The sequence below is a fragment of the Leptidea sinapis genome, chromosome 4, assembly GCF_905404315.1.
Source record: "Leptidea sinapis chromosome 4, ilLepSina1.1, whole genome shotgun sequence".
In the NCBI taxonomy this organism is placed as follows: Eukaryota; Metazoa; Arthropoda; class Insecta; order Lepidoptera; family Pieridae; genus Leptidea; species Leptidea sinapis.
The window spans coordinates 13,431,324-13,451,404 of NC_066268.1; the positions used below are offsets into that span (position 1 = coordinate 13,431,324).

The window sequence follows — 20,081 nt, forward strand, 5'->3', positions numbered from 1 at the left end:
AGTAACTAACTTAATGAAACTCTTGTTGAGAATTTTGATGACTAGAATTTCATTTCGTAAATGGTTTTCTTCGGAAGGGGACGTTTTATATAAAAAAGATTACATCATTTCTTTAATTGCAAAGATGTTTTTAAAGTCTGTAAAATAGTCTCCAGCAGTTCTGAAACTTGTTGCATCCATAATGCAGTTTACAGATAAATTAAAATGCTTAAATACCTTGTATTTCCAAGCGTGCAAGTACATTATGAGATCCCGGGGCCTGGGGTCACGGTAACGAACACGACACTCGTAGCAGTGCGGGTCTGGAGTCAATGGGTCCGCCTGAACTGCTGAGTCTGTCGCAGGCAGCACAGCTGGGGCAGTGCAGCCGGTCTGAGTAGCCACTGTCACTTTCTCAGACTATTGCATAATGAAAAAATAAGATAAAGTAACGGTTATCTTTATATCTATATATATAAAAATGAATTGCTGTTTGTTAGTCTCGCTAAAACTAGAGAACGGCTGGACCGATTTGGCCAATTCAGGTCTTGAATTTTTGTGGAAGTCCAGGGAAGGTTTAAAAGGTGAATAAATAGGAAAATGCTGGTAAATTAAATAAAAACAACAAATTTGTTTTTCCTTTGACGTGTCCATACATAATTTCTATGAGAGAATTTATTGACGCACGGTTTGACAGTTCTGCTGTGAAACAATTTCATTACGACAGCAGGGTGCATATTTTACGAAGTAATTTTTGATGTTATGATATATTATTGACAAATTCATATAAAAACATTATTTTATTTATTATATACAGAACAACGTCTGTCGGGTCAGCTAGTAGCAAATATAATTAGGACCACACGGTTTGAAGTAATATATTTTACTGTTTTATGTATGGTCTTCCAACGATTTTTGTTGTTTTAATGTTCCTAATACAATACAGTCTGTTTGCATATGCAAGTAAAAATACCCGCTTTAAAACATATGTAATAAAAATTTAATATTCATCAACCAAAAAAATTACGATTTTTTACCAAAAATGTCCAAAGTAATAAGTAGTTGCTTACTAGTAAAAGTGGTAAATTTAAAGTTATACTAGAATATTTAAGTTTCACACACGTTAATATAATTATCACACCTTAGCATCGTTGGAGTCTTCGTTCATACCATGCGAGTCGGTGAGAGAGTTTGTAAGGCAGGGTTCCTCCACTGGGGCCTCGGTCGCACTTGATGGACTTGCTAGTGTTGCTATATTCACGAGATAATAAAAATCTATGTTAGATTGTGCATATCATAGTGAATAAGACACAATAAAATTACTTAAAATAAAAGATATTCTACTTTCAAATATTTTTTTATTGCAATTCGCATTAAAATCTTAAGGTGGATAGGTGAAGGTATATTGTACTTAACTTTTTTTATTTGGGGCAAAAAAAGTATTCGTAATGACATTGTTGTGTAACAATAAGGCTTAAAATTAATGTATAAAAAACTACAATATCCATAAAAGAAAAATACAAATAGCTATAGAGTAACGTTTATTATGTATGGTAAAAATAATGTTCGGCTACGTAGATACGCAATGTTATATCTTTAAAATTCTGTTATACGTGGATGCTCATAGTGGAGATGCTAGAAGAATGATCTCGTCATTGTAATTTGTATTAGGAATAAGGTTATAACAAAAAATATTAATTATTATACCATTCCTCGGGCTTGATAATGGCAGTTATTTTGTAATAACCTACTTACCACGCTCGTGTCACTATTATTTATTTAAAATCACTAATGCGCACTGAGTTAGATAGACTTTATTGCAAAATAATTTCAATAGCAAAAAGAAAATCGTTTTTTTTTGGCTGCGATTTACCTAACTTCAATGGAAAGAGTTCTTGACAGAGCGACAAGGAAGTGATAGTTTAAGGGTTTCTAACTTTAAACCTGAGCTTTAAACCTGTAACTTACGAGTCATAACGGTTGATGGAGTAAGTCCCGGAGCTGGTGACTCCAATCTTGGCGAAGATTCTCTGGACGCTGGCCCGTTGTCACATTCATCTTCGCACACTATAATTCAATCGTTAATCTTTTAATATTTACTCTCAACTATGTGTACTTTTAATATTGGAAAGAAGACGTCATTTAATTATTTAGGACATTACATATTTCGTCGTCCTCCAAAGTTACAAATTTATAGAAATATCGCGTTCAGAGAGTTTTATTAATTTATTCCGAACGGAAAATATATTGCCAATTGCTCAATATAAAATACTTTTTATTCAATATTTGTGATAAATATAATTTTCATAATTTTTGAATATTTTGTCTAAAAGCAAATGATATGCGATGTATGTGAATCTTACGAAGAAAATCATAACAAACATATACATTCAGATTTGGCTGGATGAAGGTTGGTTAGTGCTTTTGTCGGATAACACAGTATTACCTGGGTTATCTATAATAATCAATGACTTAATATATTAAAAAGGAGCAGATAATGTTTTAAGCGCTTATTTCACGAATCATAATTAATGCTTTAATTGAGACAATTTTGAAGTATTGTTAATTATAAAATATGTGGCAGTGACAAACACGAGATTATTGTTTTAATCACGCCATTTTTACGTCTTTTCAATGTGTGAGCGTGACGCAAAGAGAACCCATTTCGGTTGTTCTGAATGTATAAATTATATTTATAAATACATTTGTACTTATAATACTTGCATAGGTAGATTTTTTTAAACAAAATGTGCAGTTTCATAGTTGACGAATATATAGTTATATATATAACTATATATTCGTCAATCAATTATATATAAATGTATTTATAAATATAATGTATATATTCAGAACAACCGAATTGGGTGGATATATATACGGGTATATAAGTTCATCATTTAGTTAATCTATCACACCTTTATCGTCAACAGGAGGTTTGGAGAACAGAAGATCATCGTCAGCCGCATCAACTCCAAGCCAGTTCTCAGCATTATGAATAGCTATCAGATCCCTCACTAGTTCTTCGTCAGTTTTGCCCCCCGTATCTCCACCCTTGCCTCGTAGGGGGCCAAACACGGGATGATTGTATAACGGATCATTTACTACGGGGTAACCTGAAAAAATCATTCATTCATTAATTCATTAAACCTGAAAAAATCAATAACATTACAAGATATTTGGCCATTCTTACAATTAGAATTCTTTCTATTTCTTATCATTCGTATCGTTGACTATGATTTTGTCAATCAAAATGTGAAACAGTTATTACTAAAATTGTACGAATAGGTACTTGAATATTTAAATGAGTGCCAAGTGGGTATCTTGTATTATATATTGTGTTGGTGGTACAATAGGTAGAACCGTATCAACGGAGAAATCCTCGCCTTCCACCATTTTGAATTCATTTGTACGTTTATTCGACGGTTTGTAAGATCTTCAACGATCTAGTTTTCCCCTGGTTGCGTATGTAGGCTAGTTTGTCCTCCTTTTCCATAAAAAATGTTCTTCCCACTGTCCCCAAATTTTCAGGATATATGAGTAGGATATATAAACAAAAGAATGATCATTCAAATCGTCACGTCTTAGTCTATTTGAGTTCTTAATCCATTTTGAATTTCAAATTGTACATTATGTCTCCTTAGCTGATGGAAGAGACCACGTGATTTTATAACGGCCTTATTAATGTAATGTGATTGGCTGAGTTTAACTCCTATTTCGAATTAAATCTAGCCAGTTGGATTTTATTTCATAATTCCAAAATTATAATAATATTCCGTGCACCAGGTTATTACAAAGAACTTCATAAACAAAAACTACGAGCACCCTCTAAAATGAGCATAAAACTTCATTTTCGCAATCGAGAAAAACAGGTATTCTTTTTTAAAAATATCTGCCGTGGCGAGTGGCCTATTGTATACTAAGGCAGCTGCGGTAAAATTAAAAAAAGAAATTTTAACAAGCACTGGAAATGAAAATTGGCAACGCGATGTTGGAGCATTCTTGCTAACGATCCCGACTTCATAATTGCATGCAGAAGAGTTTATGAATGTGAGTTTTCACTGTATTGTGGCTCGTTTGCCAGAACTTCCACACGGGCTTAATTCTGAATAATACTGATCTGATAAAAGGGATTACTTTACTTTTTCCGACGATACACTCTAAAGTGGATTAAACATGAGTTGTGCACACAATGTATGTTGCTTGCGTATTGCGAGGGCGAAGATTTGCATTATTCATCGTGTTGCAAAAATATAACACCTCTGTATGTGTTCATGTGGAGTATCTATGTTTTTTTTTATAATATTTATCATGAAGAAACTCTAAAACTTGAGGCTATTTATTTAATAAGGTTGACCGCATATTTAAAGTACCTAATCTTTGCACAGACTTTTTATATCGCTTTTCAAGAAACACAAAATATAACACTACAAGTTTTCTATCGACTCAGTTAAGATAAATAATGATATAAGTAGTTAAAAAGACACTACATTTTGAAAATGTAGTTTAGATTGCGGTAAATCCTTATTAACGCCTTTATTCAGCGATATAGTTAATAAATAACTTTCAAAACGACAATATTACATCTATATACAGCGTAACGTTCGTCATTTTGAAACACAGTGCATTGACTTTTTATTATTTTATTTTCCTACATATTACTTTAGTACTGTAATCTTAAAACAATATAACATGATTTATGCAAGGCTGGTGACACATGCTAGATCTTACCATGGGTACGAGTATAAGAGTTTTGATGCTACGCTGCATTTTATTTAAATTATTTTTAAGAAGTAGTATTTATATATATTAAAGTGATGTTAACCTTAATTTTATTGAATGCCGCAAGTTTACTTTATTACCAAAATTTGGATCTTCCATGAAGGAAAGGGATAAACTTTCTGTATACTTTGACTTATACTCTTCTGCATATATAAATCGAGAAGATATAAACTTCTGTCATTAGAAATATGTTCAAGACAAACAAATTTGATAATTATAACATGTTTAATAAGGGCGTGCGTAAATTACACATAAGATACTTGACAAAGATACGGAAAATAAAAGTGCGACAGATTGTTATATAGTTGACCCGACAGACGTTATTCTGTACAATTAATTTGTCAATAATATTTCATAGCATCAAGAATTATTTCGTAAGATATGCTGTTCTTATAACGAAATTGTTTCACAGCAGAACTGTCAAAAATTCTCTCAAAATTCAAAATTCTCTCATAGAAAATATGTCCATACAAAACAAATACTGGAATAAAAAGCTATTGTATCTCTCAAGTTGGACTAAACTGCAGTCCATGAAGTCATCCTCACTAAAATCCGTTCATTAATTTAAGGGTTGACTGGAAACAAATATTAGGACACTGGATTTATATAATATATTGTAATAAATAAAGATATAAAAATTATTGTAATTCCGGTACCTAAAACAACTCTTATGCTCAATAGCTTCGAAAAATTTGGAAACAGGATGCGAATTTGACCTAAAAACTCTTGTTAGTAAAACTCACCCAGGTACTGCAGATGTACTCTTATCTGGTGCATTCTTCCAGTCTTCGGCCGGCACAGAACCACGCTAGTTTTACTTTTCTCGTTGTATCCTAGACGTTTGAATGTCGTCGAACAGTCCTTGCCCTTGGGTGATACTTTGCAAACTCCAATCTTGTAGCTGACAACTTCGATTGGTTCGAGACATTCTATTTCATCGCTGTAACATTATTTACGTTTTGCAAAATTTAGACAGTCAACAAACTAGAAAATTATACATTTTGGCCCACGAACTACCGATCAACTAGGCTGAGATCTATAGAGCTTATTTAGACTTTGCTTAGATTTTACTTAGTACAACCTAGCTGAGTGTAAGTTGACATAATGATAGATTTCGTTATTATTGTCATTTGACAGCTGAAATTATGCTAAGCGTAAGCTAAGACAGCCCAATGCAAAAGGCAAGTTCTCGTTTTATTACACTCAGCAAAGTTTTACGTAAGTAAGGTCTGAGCAAAATCTAAGTACGCTCAATAGAGCTCAGCTTTAGTGAGGAAAATCTGAGCTCAATACTGTAGCTTTACGTTATTCATATATATTTTCATGACAGACAGCAGTTTATTTAAAGTCCATTTTATGAACACTACTGCCATATCGCTCCCAAATTTTGTCTAAATTGGGAATTATTTGACACCAATTGTTAAAGACAATAAAATAACTACTAGCACTCTCTTTAATCTATTCGTGTTTTTGTTTGACATTATTCTGTACTGTGTAACATCAGCAATAACAAACATGTTAAGTACCGTTTAAGAATATGGTTGAACCATTTGACTATTTTTAGATGACGTCATAACTTTAACTGTTAAACGTAACCATCCAATCTCCTCCGGTTTAAGCTAGCTAATGTTAAATAGCGACCTGTCGTATGTTTCAAATAAATATTCGATATTGACTTGATATTTCACTTTTTAAATTCAACTATGCCAAGGAAAACAATGATGCAACACATTCCACAGTCTATGCTATGTCAGCGTTACTGATAACTTAAAAATTTGACGTAAACCGTAACTTTAATAGCTAATATGCTGCAACCCAGCCTAAGTAATAATTCTCATGTCACACTAACATTCCATAAAAACATGAACAAAACTAATGAACGCTGTAAAATATTTTTTGCAAAGAGTATTTATTGATTTTGATTGTTTCATATGCTCTGGAGTTTTATTAACCTGAATTTTTGTTTGAAATGTTTTCGATGCTTTATTGATGTTGAAATACTGTTACAGGGACTACATAATCGAAAATTTAATACTCTCACAAAATAAAAATAATTGAATTACAATTATTGTTGTTAGCAGCAGTAAGATGTTATCATGAAGAATTTAAAATTAGATAATTTAATGAAATGCAATGATCTGTTATAGTTTTTGACTAAATATAATTTTTTTGACTTATATAACACACATTGTTATCATTCAAGTATTTTATTTGCTTTGTGAATCAATATTTCTATTAACTTATATGTGTCGCAGGTATATTGTCAAAGCCGTGTTATTACAATTTCACTAGTGATATTATAATTAAACGGTAGATGGTCAATTGACTTCTTACAATTTAACGGCCTGGTTTTAGTGATATTGTAATGTCACGGGTACACTATAGTGATATTGTAAGGCAATGATATTTTGACAATTTTTTTTGTCGTTACTTTATGAGGCCGTCTTTGATTGGTCTGTTTCTTGTGTTTATTGTATAATAATTATTTTTAATTATGTATTAGTATTATTAACTAATTGTTATCTAAGCGAATCAGCCTTTGTTCACTAGTGGGTCTAATAGACAAATTTAGACTGTTGACCTCATCGCACGAGTCGAGCGTAGCGTGCCGCGGCAGCGGCCGGCGGGTGCCAGAAACGAATCGGCCCTTGTTCACTAATATATTAACAATAATTTCAGATGATAAATTACATACACGCTCCAATGTTTACTATTATTGGTTTGCAAATTGCGTATGAAAAAAATTTACCAATCAGAACGCTCGATTTTTTATAATATCACTATAGTTTACCCGTGACATTACAATTTCACTAAAACCAGGCCGTTAAATTGTAAGAATGAAGTAGATTGACTATCTACCGGTAAATTATAATATCACTAGTGAAATTGTAATATCACGGCTTTGACAATATACCTGCGACAAATATAAATCATAAGGCAAAATTTAACATAAAATGCCATTTATTTACTATGTTTGTTGCAGATTATGAATTGTGAAATAATCACTTCACCAACATAAAAATTATCCTTTATAATAAAGATATTAAATATGCTAACCCATTTAAGTACTGGGGTGTTAAATGTCAAACCCTTTTTAAGAGAATGTTAATGTCGAATAGCAATTAACATTTTGAAGCGGCGTCGTTATGCGTACAATACGTACTCGTAATTAACTAATGGGCGGGCATTAAATCTCGCTTGACACGAAGATGCCCGACTGACAAGATTTAAGCCCTCTAATATTGTATTATGTAGAATAATACGTCATTGCATGTCTGGACTGTCATAATATGGCACGATTTGGGTCTTGGTCAATACTCATTTGTTCACTCAATTGTTTTTATACTGATTATCTCACGGTTAATACGGGTCATACAATATGAGTCACTGCCACTAAAGTTATGTATTAAACGTAACATAGCATAATGTTTCAAGTGACATCAAAAAGAATTCTAAAGGAAACAATTTTAAGAGGATAAATGCCTTTTATGTCTTTTAGCATGTGATCGTTGTATGTATGTCCCAACAGTGGGACAGGATGCCGGCTAGATTATGGGTATCACAACGGCGCCTATTTCTGCCGTGAAGCAGTAATGTGTAAGCATTATTGTGTTTTGGTCTGAAAGGCGCCGCAGCTAGTGAAATTACTGCACATACGCGACTTAACATCTTGTCTCAAGGAGACGAGCGCAATTGTAGGGCCGATCAGAATTTTTGGGATTTTGAAGAATCCTGAGCGACACTATATTGTAATGGTCAGGGCATTTCAATTAGCATCAGCTGGACGTCCTGCTCGTCTCGTCGTAGTAAAGTAGGAAAGTAGATACATCGTGTGTACAATTTTAAAAATAAAAAAATTAACAGGAAAAAGAAATATGTGGCAAATGTAAGACTGATAATTAAATCAAGATTCTCCAAAGAGGTGTGGCTGTCGTTTCTTACTTACGCCAGGTGTCGTAACATTTTATCATTCCAGGTGACATTTCGTTGAGAGACCTTCCAGAGAAGCTTCCTTTCCCCTTCTATGGAAGGTGTCTCAACGAAATGTCAAATGAACTTTCCTAGATAGCTTTGAATAAGTTGTCACAACTATAAACTACAATTACTTGAGTGTAAATTCGTGAAATAAAGAACTAGATTTTTAATTATGACAAAAATTTTACCATCGATATTTGAATATCTAAGTAATTTTACTTCATCTTAAACACAATGGCACGCAACGACTATTTTCTAAAAATCATTCCACATAAAAGAAAGACAACCAAGAAAACACCTTAAAATTATTGAAAGGAATCGTGTTAGACCGTGCCATGAGCCCTGATACTTACTCTGGAAACTCTCCGTCGACTCTACAAACATATTCTTTCTGCACTTGTCGGTTTCTGATCTGATGCTCCATTTGCCTCGCCTTCTTTGGACTTCTCCCGAACAATAAGAGACCTATAAAATATAATACTTTGAGAAACCATTTCGAAAGTATACAATATCGTCTACTACTTTTTGGGTTTCGTTGTAACTAATTAAAAAACACCAAAACAATGGTGTTAATTGTTTTAATAACGGACAAATAAAAATATGTTGCGTTTTCAGATTCTTAAAAGTTATTTTATATTTTTTCTAATAATTGCTTACAAAATGCTCGCAAAATACCTTTGTATATTTACGGTGTGTGTGGATGATGCAGCTACTGAAGTCAATAACTTTTGTTTTGTATTCATTAACATTTACTTTTTTGACTTACTACTCGTGTAAGGTATTGATTATTGGACGTTTGTTGCATAACTTTACATATTAAATTGTTATTGAAATGATTTTTAAAACGATGAAAATGTAAATCTTGATTTAAAAGAGTGGCAATCAGTTTCATGCTACTTCTTCTCATTAGCTCAACCCTTTACATTTCTTAGCGGTAGATTAAGTAAGAAAATTTTTATTTTGATAATGTCATTTCCGTGATCTAAATGAATAAAGTCATTTTGATTTGATTTGATTTATCTTAATTTCATTAGGTAACATGCCGAGATTTAAGTCAACGCTAACCGAGTAAAAACTAAAAGCACAGCTAGTAGTTAATAATACTTTGTAATGACTATGTTTAGTACAAGAATTGTCCAGAGAAGTGGGAGAAAAAATAACCATCGTGAATCTTACGTTGCGTTTTTAAAACGATTTTTTTTTTAATTATTAACACTTGTAGACGATCTATAGATACAACTTAGAAAAGAACTTATTTTAATTAATGAAGTGAATTTAAAGTAAAAGGGGACGAAAAGTAAGCATTTTGAATAGCTGTTAAAGCTTCGTAAACAAAAAGTTTAAACTAATTTAGCATAAAAAAACAAAGTACAAAGTACACATGTCAGAAGTGAAACCTCAATTGTGCATGAACCTCTAAACTGCATATGAAGTCCTGGTACATGTTGCTAGGATGACACATGATTTCAACCGCTATGAAAGACATTACTAACACCGCTACCATATTTATGTCCTCCTGGTGTCTATGCAGTTATAAGTCGTGCGTATGATATAAGAATATATTAAGGTATACCTAGTCGCGTCATTCATAAAAATAAAATAGTATCCATATTTCTGTCTTATTCTTTGCCGGCTTCATCCTACACATTTTTGAATTTGTGTCTCTTACCCGTCGTTTTTTCCGTTGCATTCGGTTTGAAATCACAACAATTCTAAAGAAGTTTCACTTCAAAAAATAACGAAAAAATTTGCATCTTCATTTTGCGACCCTTGTCCCTCGACGAACCTCGAAACAAATTAATTTACTAAAAAGCATTAGCTCAATTCGAGAGTTTAATTAGCTACAGTAGCTGCCGCTATTGAAAATATTATTATTACTTAAATACAATTTCAACGAGATATAAACTCAGATATTTCTGACGCTTCACAAGAGTTTATTTGTCTAATTAAATCAGCCGACATCTGTCATCGTTCGCCTTATAATTCCCTGCAGAGGACTGTTCAAACAAATAAAATATTAACGAAACTCACTTTGAAATTGCCAGGCACGTATCACAATTTACAAAAGGGCCATTAAAGCCTTAAAATTTATGTGTTTCCTTGCGACTCGGCTAAAATATTTACATCTTGAATACACAGTAGGTGCAAAGATTTGAATATTTTTAATTTTGAATTACAGTTTAATACATTTAAATAACAAACGAAGGTATTAGTGCCTTAATTCAAACTAGAAACTCAAAATGTATTCTTTATTATGTGTTTTACTGGGGCTCCTAGAAATAGTTCGCAATTACTGAAGGGCACGCATAGATTATACCTAATAGTTTTCCATAATTTCATATAAATGTTATATCAGATTTTTTTTTAAATCATATTAGAACAATCAGACGAAATCATATAAAAATAACAAAACCAAGGTCATTTTAGTATAAAAAGTACAGAGCTCAGTTTTACTTAATCTTTTTACTTAATTTTTATCGTTAATCGGTCGGTATTTAATATACGGCCGTTTTCAATAACCTATGTATCTTTAGTTTAACTTACGGATACATTGCTGTCATCGTTCAATGACAAGATCTTATAAAGGTATGTTCAATATAGTTATAGTCCAATGCTATCAGTCAATAGGTTATTGAAATGTAAGTAAGCGTAAAAGGATATATTTGTCTACCTCTAGTTAAGTTAAATTAAGGATAGATAGGTTATTGAAAACGGCCGTAAATGTTTCAACAACTAACGTTCCGATATTTGCTACTAAACGGACGAATTATTTATTGACATACACGATCATACAATTTCCTTTTTTTATGAGAAAAAGTGAAGAAAAGAGCAGGATGTTCAGCTGATGGTTATTGATACACTCTGTCCACCACAATAAGATACCACAGAGTCTAGAACCCAAAATTCTGTGCAGCATCGCCAATGCACTCATAACTTTAAGATGATAAGTCACAGTAGCTTCAACAAAAATAAAAAATCAGTATGTACTCGAGACCATATGGCAGAAGTAATAACATTATCAAGGCGAGGTTAATAATACGAAACAATTTGTTCAACTGCGGTTATGTCTACAATATGTGATCATAGAAACACGCTATCAAAGATAATTATAAGATTAACTAATTAGATTATTTTTAAGTTTAAATTACTTTAATTATATAAAAGTGACAGAGCCGTGGGAGGAGCCTGCCTAGTGCTAACCGCTGCGTGAGTGAGAGAAAAGGAAGCCACAAAGCCAGACAGACTGGCGCCGTAACGCGTTACGTTACGAAACGGTGGACATTCCCATTCCATATGAAGTTATCACTTCACAAACGAATTTAAAATTCTCTACTTTTTATATAAATAAAGAAATTGAATGTTTCCGTCACCAAGTCTATCCAATTATATATCAAAAACATGATAAAAACCAGAATGTTTTATTAAAATGTTTAATTAATTGTTTTTAAATATGTGGCTACAAATTTTAGACTTCTAGTTCGGCCCTGTTAGTACTTTTATAGATTTATAGGACACCGTTAACAGTTAAATCAAACATACTCAAAAGGCTTTTAAAGGATCATAACTAAAGCCTCCGCGTCAATATTAATGGATGAAGAGATTTCTGTTCGGAAGAGTATAAGCATTTTCTCGGAGAACTGTGTTCATGAATATAAAGTATACAACTCTATTATAGAGGAGACCAAAGTTTCTCGTAGAAACTAAGTTAGGAAATATTATTTCCCTACGTCAGCTTGTTTGGTGCATTATGGAATTGGAAAAGAGCTATACATATTATAGATATGCTTGTAAAAGAAGATCCCAGAAAATGTTCAAAACAAAATTATAACGTTATTCAAAAGAATTGTTAAAAAACTTTTGTGTGCTAAAGGTTACTATAACATAAATGACTTTCTTAATGATACCACAGATTGGGAATGGAGTGACCGCCCTCAAGCTATTAAATAATAAGTTTAAATGTACAATATTACTTTGTAAACATATTTATTCGATGAAAAAAAAAGCCCGCTGAGTTTGTTGCGCCCATTCTTCTCAGGTCTGAGGCATTCATTTTGGAATGGGGGGTAGTTTTTTGACTTTCAATTAGTGATGTAACATCCTATTTTGAATAAAAATATTTGAATTTGAATTTGAATACAAACATTAAGAAAAATGTAGACGCTAGGAGATTCATAAAAAAGATGAAGCGCAAAATTAATGTAACATTTTAGCTTTATAGTAACTATCAAGCAATGGGTGCGGGTTCGATCCCCACTATTATTACTACTATTACTATTACTATTCTATTTTATGTGCTAAAAAGTATAATTAATAAAATCCGCCGACTGTTCATAAAAATAAGGGTCACGAGATGAAGACTGTGTCGTTATTATCAATCTCCACATTACTAAATGTAAAAAAACTCAATCGGCGAAGCTTTATTAATTATGTAAGGATGACTACATACCATCACCAGTGGGAGGCTACTTTGCACCGAATGCCGGCTAGATTATGGGTACCACAACGGCGCCTATTTCTGCCGTGAAGCAGTAATGTGTAAGCATTACTGTGTTACGGTCTGAAAGGCGCCGTAGCTAGTGAAATTACTGGGCAAATGAGACTTAACATATGTCTCAAGGTGACGAGCGCAGTTGTAGAGCCGCTCAGAATTTTTGGGTTTTTCAAGAATTCTTAGCGGCACTACAAGGCAGGGCATATCAATTACCACCGCGTCCCTTATTTACACACATGCACATCACTATTTACGCAACGATAATCCATTACAATGAAACTGCTATAATAATCCTCACCTGACGTGAGCCTGTCAAGCCTGTGAATGGTCCTCAGGTTCTTCAAGTTGTACTCCTTGGCGAGAATAAACACGACAGTATTATGCCTGTACCGACCGCACGGATGTACCTGCACAAACAAACATGGGATAACTCTCAAGACACACTTCAATTAATTCAATACGCACTTGAAGGTTTCTTTATTGATATAGAAAATAAAAGATTAAGAGGAACTAGAAGCGATAAATTGATACAGAACAGCTAAAGAGGAAATTAGCTATTAAATTATTATAACTTTCGACCGTCATTATTAAATTATTTATTAATACGGATTTACTCGGCACAACTCGTCGGTACCGACTAGTTTCGGACCAATCGGAGGTGAGTGTGGTAGGTTCGCGATAACGTCCCACCTCTTACTACTACTTACTAGAGTAACAGATGGGACGTTATCACGAACCCACCACAGTATTAATAAATAATTTAAGGAAATTAGCTTTTAATGAATTGAATATAAAATTTTACTATAACATATCTTTAATCCCGCGGCGTGTTAACAGACTACAACGTATATGTAGCTTTTAAGGCTTTCTACCAAGAAGTAGAAAATACAAATCTAGTTCCACTCAGTGTTAATCTTATTTTTTCCTCAAAATTTATTCAAAACGTGCAGTTATTCACAAACAAGCGTGATCGCATACTACGTGGCAAAGCATAATATAATATGAAACTTCCCTTCCCATGTCAACGCATAATGATGTGCAACTTTCGTGGCTCTTGACATGCAAATTGTGCTGTTAAGAATCCATTCACATCGGATTGCTCGAAGAAATTCTCTTTTCGAAGGCAATTTTATACTCAGAGCTGATAAAGTCTCATAAAAGAAATCACTCAATCACAATTATTGCGAAGGAGAGAATCACCGCAGGCTTCTTCTGATTGTTGGTAAACTTGTTGAGATAAATCCTTTTGTAAACGCTTCTTATAAGAGGCAAAATTTATATTTAATACTACTTGTATTTAATGTCAAACATTTCGTGCAATTCAAAAACGTAAGTTACAGCGTACTTTATCTCGTAAATAAATCGATGCGAACATCTGAATGCTGTTTGTAGATACGCTGTTCGCTCAACGCTGAAACTTTTACGCTGTAGTCAGAAATTCCATTTGCACAGAGCCCGTGTAGAGATTTTTGCTGTGTTTGGAAAAAAATACTGATGGAAAATATAAATGTTCCAAGAAATGAGGAAGAGATCATGCAGTCACAATCGGGGTCGTTGTTGAAAACGATTGGCATTCATGCTTGCCTAGTCTTTTGTTGCTGACTCACCGGCAGCGAGCATGGCTTGTCTAGCACGAGGAGGTCCTCATCAGCATAAATGATGCGCAAGGGGCTAGCGAGCACTGGAGTTTCGTGCCTGACCCACCATAAAACAATTTAAAATTTTGTATTAAATTACTTATACATGGGCTTCAGCACCCTGCCATATCAATAATATTTTATTAGCATTGAATGTAACATCTGTATAAAAACGAAAAGATTGTATGATTAATTAAATTAATTAATATATTTCTATCCTGTGCATACTGATGCAAAGTAGTGACTTTTTCAATTAGAAGATATTATGTTTTAAGCATTTCTATAACTACCATGAATATAAACATAAGCATAACATATATTATATGAACTTAATTTTTCATAAGACAAAAATCGCTAAGCATCAATACAGTTATAGATTTATTTCTACAGATAAATATACATGCTACAGTGAAAAAACTATTTGTGATCATTAAGATTTAAGGCTCTGCCTAGTAAAGTTAGTTTTCAAAACATTTTATGTACCTACGCACTCAATAAGATATACTTCTTTTGCGTAACAAAACAAAAATTCTTAATTGTTTTTTATTCCTCGTCCTATGTTAAGTTTGAAGGAAGAACAATATAAAGATGGTATTAATAATAATCAGTAAAATTGTGTTAATTCAGTCCGAAGTATGACAAAAATGGTCTAGTTGACAAACTAACGTCAGGGTGTCTAATTTGCGTGACGGTGTGCGCGCGCATCGTAAAAATTCTCTCTGATTATAATTTTTCCGTACCTAATGCGCCAAGTGAAGCATGTCTCCAAAAATCTATCTTATATAACTACAAGTCAGTGCTTAGGTATTTCTAATAAAAGCAAGCAGAAAATTATATATTATATACACAGAATGTACATTGGGCCATTACCTAGGTGGTTTTAAAACCACAGTATGAAAGCGAGAAATTATTTCGCTTTGAAATATCTTTTAATGGCTGTCCTGTGGACTGGCCTTGCAATGTCTAGCAGTGTGACTTTATGACTCATTCCACTTGGTTTAATGTCTTTAGTGTCACCAGAGGTGAGTTCAAGACACAACTTTCGTTCATTCAGCACATGTATGTTTAGATAGGCGACCTCAAATAACCTTGAGTTTTAACAAATACAAGTCGTAGTTAGTTGATTCTTTGTCCGTTGAAATTGGCCACAAAAATATTTATATTTTATGATAAATATTTTTTGCAAAATCTACTTTTTAATTCATTGAAACAATTTAGCTACCTGTATATAGTTTAAATATTTAAAACACTTAACATTTTTGCATTAAAGATATTATTCTTATTTTTTAATTTAATAAACAAAGTTTTTGATTATCTGAATAGGACACCAGCGTTAGTCCTACTAACACGGCGGCTTTCACAGCGGCTGGGTTGCATTAGATAGATAAATATAGAATGTATAATGGGAAAGGAAAATAATATTATGACATAAACGGAATGTTCCCTGAAGGTTAATCAAAGTATTGGTGAATAAAATTACAAATAGATTTCATAGCTTATGGCGGACCCACATACAACGTACGATGGCGAAAGAAAACTAACTAACTAAAGTGATTTTGTATATCGATGTTGTATAATTTAACTAATTTTAAATAGTACTATATTTAATAGTACTGTATATCTTCTGCCATTTTATAGCAAATATAAATCCAAAGTAATGGAGATAAAATGAATCAGAGGTGTCGTGTGCAATCGAATAAGCCGCTAGAAGCCATACTAGTCTGGTGCAAATTGAGTCACTGCGTCACGATATCGATAGGGCTGCCACCTTAAACTTTTTTATAGACATTAATCGATCGAACACTTTAGTTACTATAAACAACAATTAAATTAAATTTATTTTAAGGTTATTTTTGTAAAACAATTATTATCTCCGTAACTGCAAACTAACTATTTGTAGTTACGTTGTCTCGCACTACTGCATCTGTTTTCTGTTTAGTTTTATGTAAGAAGATAATTTATTCATATAATTTATCTATCTAATATTTATTAGTTTCTTAAACATATATAATATCTTATATAATATATTATTCAAACAAAAGCACTATTTCAACAATACACAGCATATACATATTGAACTTTTCACTAAATCCATTAAATTTCCCTTATAGGCTATACACAGCACTAATATTGCACAATACGTCAGCTGTGTAGCTACAGATATACTGCTATAGCATTTCGGTGACGCAAACTCACGAGATTTCACCCATCCAACAAGACGCGTCTAACTAGTCATGAGCATGTCGGTGACGCAAACCCATAAGTTTTTCCCCTACGAAAAGGTGCCAAACGCGGCTAAAGAAGTTTTCATTTCAAAAATAAATTGCCATTTGACAAATTATGTCGTAATTTCCAAATAAAGGGATGAAACATAACGCAGCGGAATAAATTTCCATCTTCAAGACATCTTGTATATCTTAAACATACTCAAGAATAAGGGTGCCTCTTTGGCATTTATTAAGCTTAACATTTTAGTATTTTTATTACAGCAGTTGTAGTGTAAGTCTTGAATAATGGAAGGATACATACCCTTCTTAATACGCCTGTAATTTAAGTAGACAACCCTATCTTAAGTGGATAGTTTATTTTTCACTTTATTAAATACTCACAGAGAGATTTTCCGTCTCCGTTTGTGACTTGGCAGACCCTGCTCGTAAAAGGGGTCGACAATACACTCGAACAACTCTAGATTTTAAACTCTTTTAATTATTTATACATATTTAATTAGTGTCACAAATTATCATTTTAACTTCACGATGGAATTTATATTTATTTATTATTTAAATGAAATACGTTTTAAAGGACCAAAACGTGTATGCTTAACTTCACAATAAAAAAACTATGACAACTATCTCCACAACTGTCATCCGCAGTCCCCCTGAAAATGTGATCCTGTAAAGGCCACGAATCGTCGGGTTTATTTAAAATTTTACGGGAAATATTAAATAACAGCATGACGTAGAGCTGTGATAGAAAACGCATTTTAATCCTTTTAAAATTTTAGCTGTCGTAATAAAAATATTGATTTTCTAAATGCCGCTAAACTTGCCGTGAAAATTCAGACGGTTTAAGTAGCGACACGAGTAATGTCGACATTAGAGAAAGGGAATATATATATATTATGTACATATAGAAATAGAACACTCACGACGTTTATCCAAAACACTGACAGCATACATGGTTATACCTTCTAGCTTCATGGTAGGTATTATTTTCATTAAAGGCATAAAAGGCATTTCTTTATCAAAATTAATTCCTTAGTAATTATTTTTGTCATCATATTATGTCATTTCTAACACTATCGCCAGTTCGGAAACAAATGGCGCTCTGAGAGAGAAGAATCGGCGCAAGAAACTCTCCCAGCATTCTTTTTTGGGCTCTTTTGAATAAAATATACAATATTGTACTGTCATTGTTATTGCAATGAAATAATCATAATCTAGTACCAGGCACCCAGGCTGCCTGATCACTTAGATATTCAGCTGTGGAGTAGTAGGATTTACAACAGAGCCATTTTTTTAAAAAACATTTATTATACAATTTTAGTATATTATGTATCTTATGAAGCCTACTACAATTAGTTTCAAATAATCCCTTATTTCTTGTGTTATAAAAATCAGATTCTCTATTTAGAGCAAAAAGATTCCCTTTAAATTAAGTTACGCTTTACTTTATTGCCACCACATGTGAAATACTTATCTCTAAAAAGTTCTGACGGCTATTTGAGATCTTCACCATCATTTTCACTTCATCAAATGATACTTTCTGTATAGAAATGTTGTTGGAAAAACTAAAAACGCTATATATATATATGCCTAGATATAAAAACTGTGGAGTTCCCTTAATTATCTTATTTTTTTACAATGGGAACAATCTGGGAGTATACCCTGCCAAAAGAAAAAAATGGTTAATTAACGGCGGAGATTTGTGTTCTTTAAGACGTTTTTACAGATACCATCAATGCATTATATTGTACTATTTAAACACATTTTTTTAATTAGTATCAATGATTCATCGGGAGTATCATCATTATTTTCCTTAGATAAACAAGATTGGTTTTATTTTAATTGACTTTTCTTTGCTTTACTTTTTTTTATATAAAATACATAAATTTTTTCTCCTTTTATTTGGAAAACGTGTTTTAAATATAATTTTATTTATGCTTGATGGGATTATATTTATATATATAAAAAAAAAAACAATTTTTAATATTATTTCTAATTAATAGTAATAAGTAGGACATCCTCTCATTTTTCGACCATTATTGTATGTTCGGTGGTTTAAACACGCTATGTACAATAACTAGGCATTTAATACAATGGCCGACCAATGAAGTTAACCGTAACGTAAGGCCAGACCACAACCGGTTCCCTGTGAACAATATAACACAAATTCATCGCCCTCCGTATAGAGATGGTTGATCAATCAAAATAATCGCCATGGTAACTCATTTGATTCTTAATCACAATAATATTAACATCTTTCTACTACAACGAAACTTTAGGCGTAAGACACATTGTGCGTTTATATAAACGCAATGGCGTTTTAATACCGCTTTTCAATCTTTGCCATCTTTGAAACTGATTTATTACCTACGTAAGAACGTAAGTCGCTATTTAGTTATAATTAAAAAAATAATTGAATGTGAGTTGAAATTTTGAATACTTTTGTAAAAAAAAAATGGTTTTTAATGAGCCTGTCATAATTTAAGCCCGCTGACAAACAAAGGAACATGAAGGACTCTTCGAGTATGAAAAACTATCGTTAAATTCAATGGAAAAAATTGGAGATGATATTTTGATAAATAATCATATGGAATCAAATGCTTCTCTAGTTTATGAATACTATCAACATATGAGGATAAAAAAAATATTTGCATGCGGACTCCGAGATTTAAAGTTAGAAGTTCTAGAACGGAACGCATACGAAATCGATTTGAAAGTACTTCCGAAAAATGCTTAACACTGTTCGCTTAATTCATTCCGGTATTATTATGTGCATGACTGCTAAGGATATCATGATACAGTTAACAACCGCATCGTATGTTCGTTACCTAACATCACCAATAGCTGTAGAAATGCGAAATAAATAACAAAAAATACAAAGTATTCTTTGCTTTTTATATCATTACTTGTTCTTTGATTACATTAATATATTAAAGGACCCTTGGGGCAGATAAGCGCGACGAACGGAACCCACAATACGTCGCTCAATTTATT

At 32.7% G+C, this 20,081-nt stretch overlaps 1 protein-coding gene across 6 annotated transcripts in view; it reads right to left on the reverse strand.

Annotated features, from left to right (window-relative positions):
* Positions 1 to 20,081, reverse strand: part of LOC126979890 (pseudouridylate synthase RPUSD2) — a 469,930-nt gene that overhangs the window by 3,096 nt on the left and 446,753 nt on the right. For 3 of the 6 annotated variants that reach the window (XM_050829464.1, XM_050829466.1, XM_050829467.1), the window contains 8 exons: positions 14,833 to 14,920; positions 13,524 to 13,632; positions 9,087 to 9,198; positions 5,502 to 5,698; positions 2,895 to 3,092; positions 1,948 to 2,046; positions 1,121 to 1,230; positions 217 to 399 (listed from right to left, as the gene is read on the reverse strand). In XM_050829464.1, coding sequence (XP_050685421.1) covers positions 217 to 399; positions 1,121 to 1,230; positions 1,948 to 2,046; positions 2,895 to 3,092; positions 5,502 to 5,698; positions 9,087 to 9,198; positions 13,524 to 13,632; positions 14,833 to 14,920 — 1,096 coding nt within the window. Of the gene's footprint in view, positions 1 to 216; positions 400 to 1,120; positions 1,231 to 1,947; positions 2,047 to 2,894; positions 3,093 to 5,501; positions 5,699 to 9,082; positions 9,199 to 13,523; positions 13,633 to 14,832; positions 14,921 to 20,081 lie in introns of those variants that run through there. The other 3 variants (XM_050829463.1, XM_050829465.1, XM_050829468.1) reach the window with 2 other exon arrangements.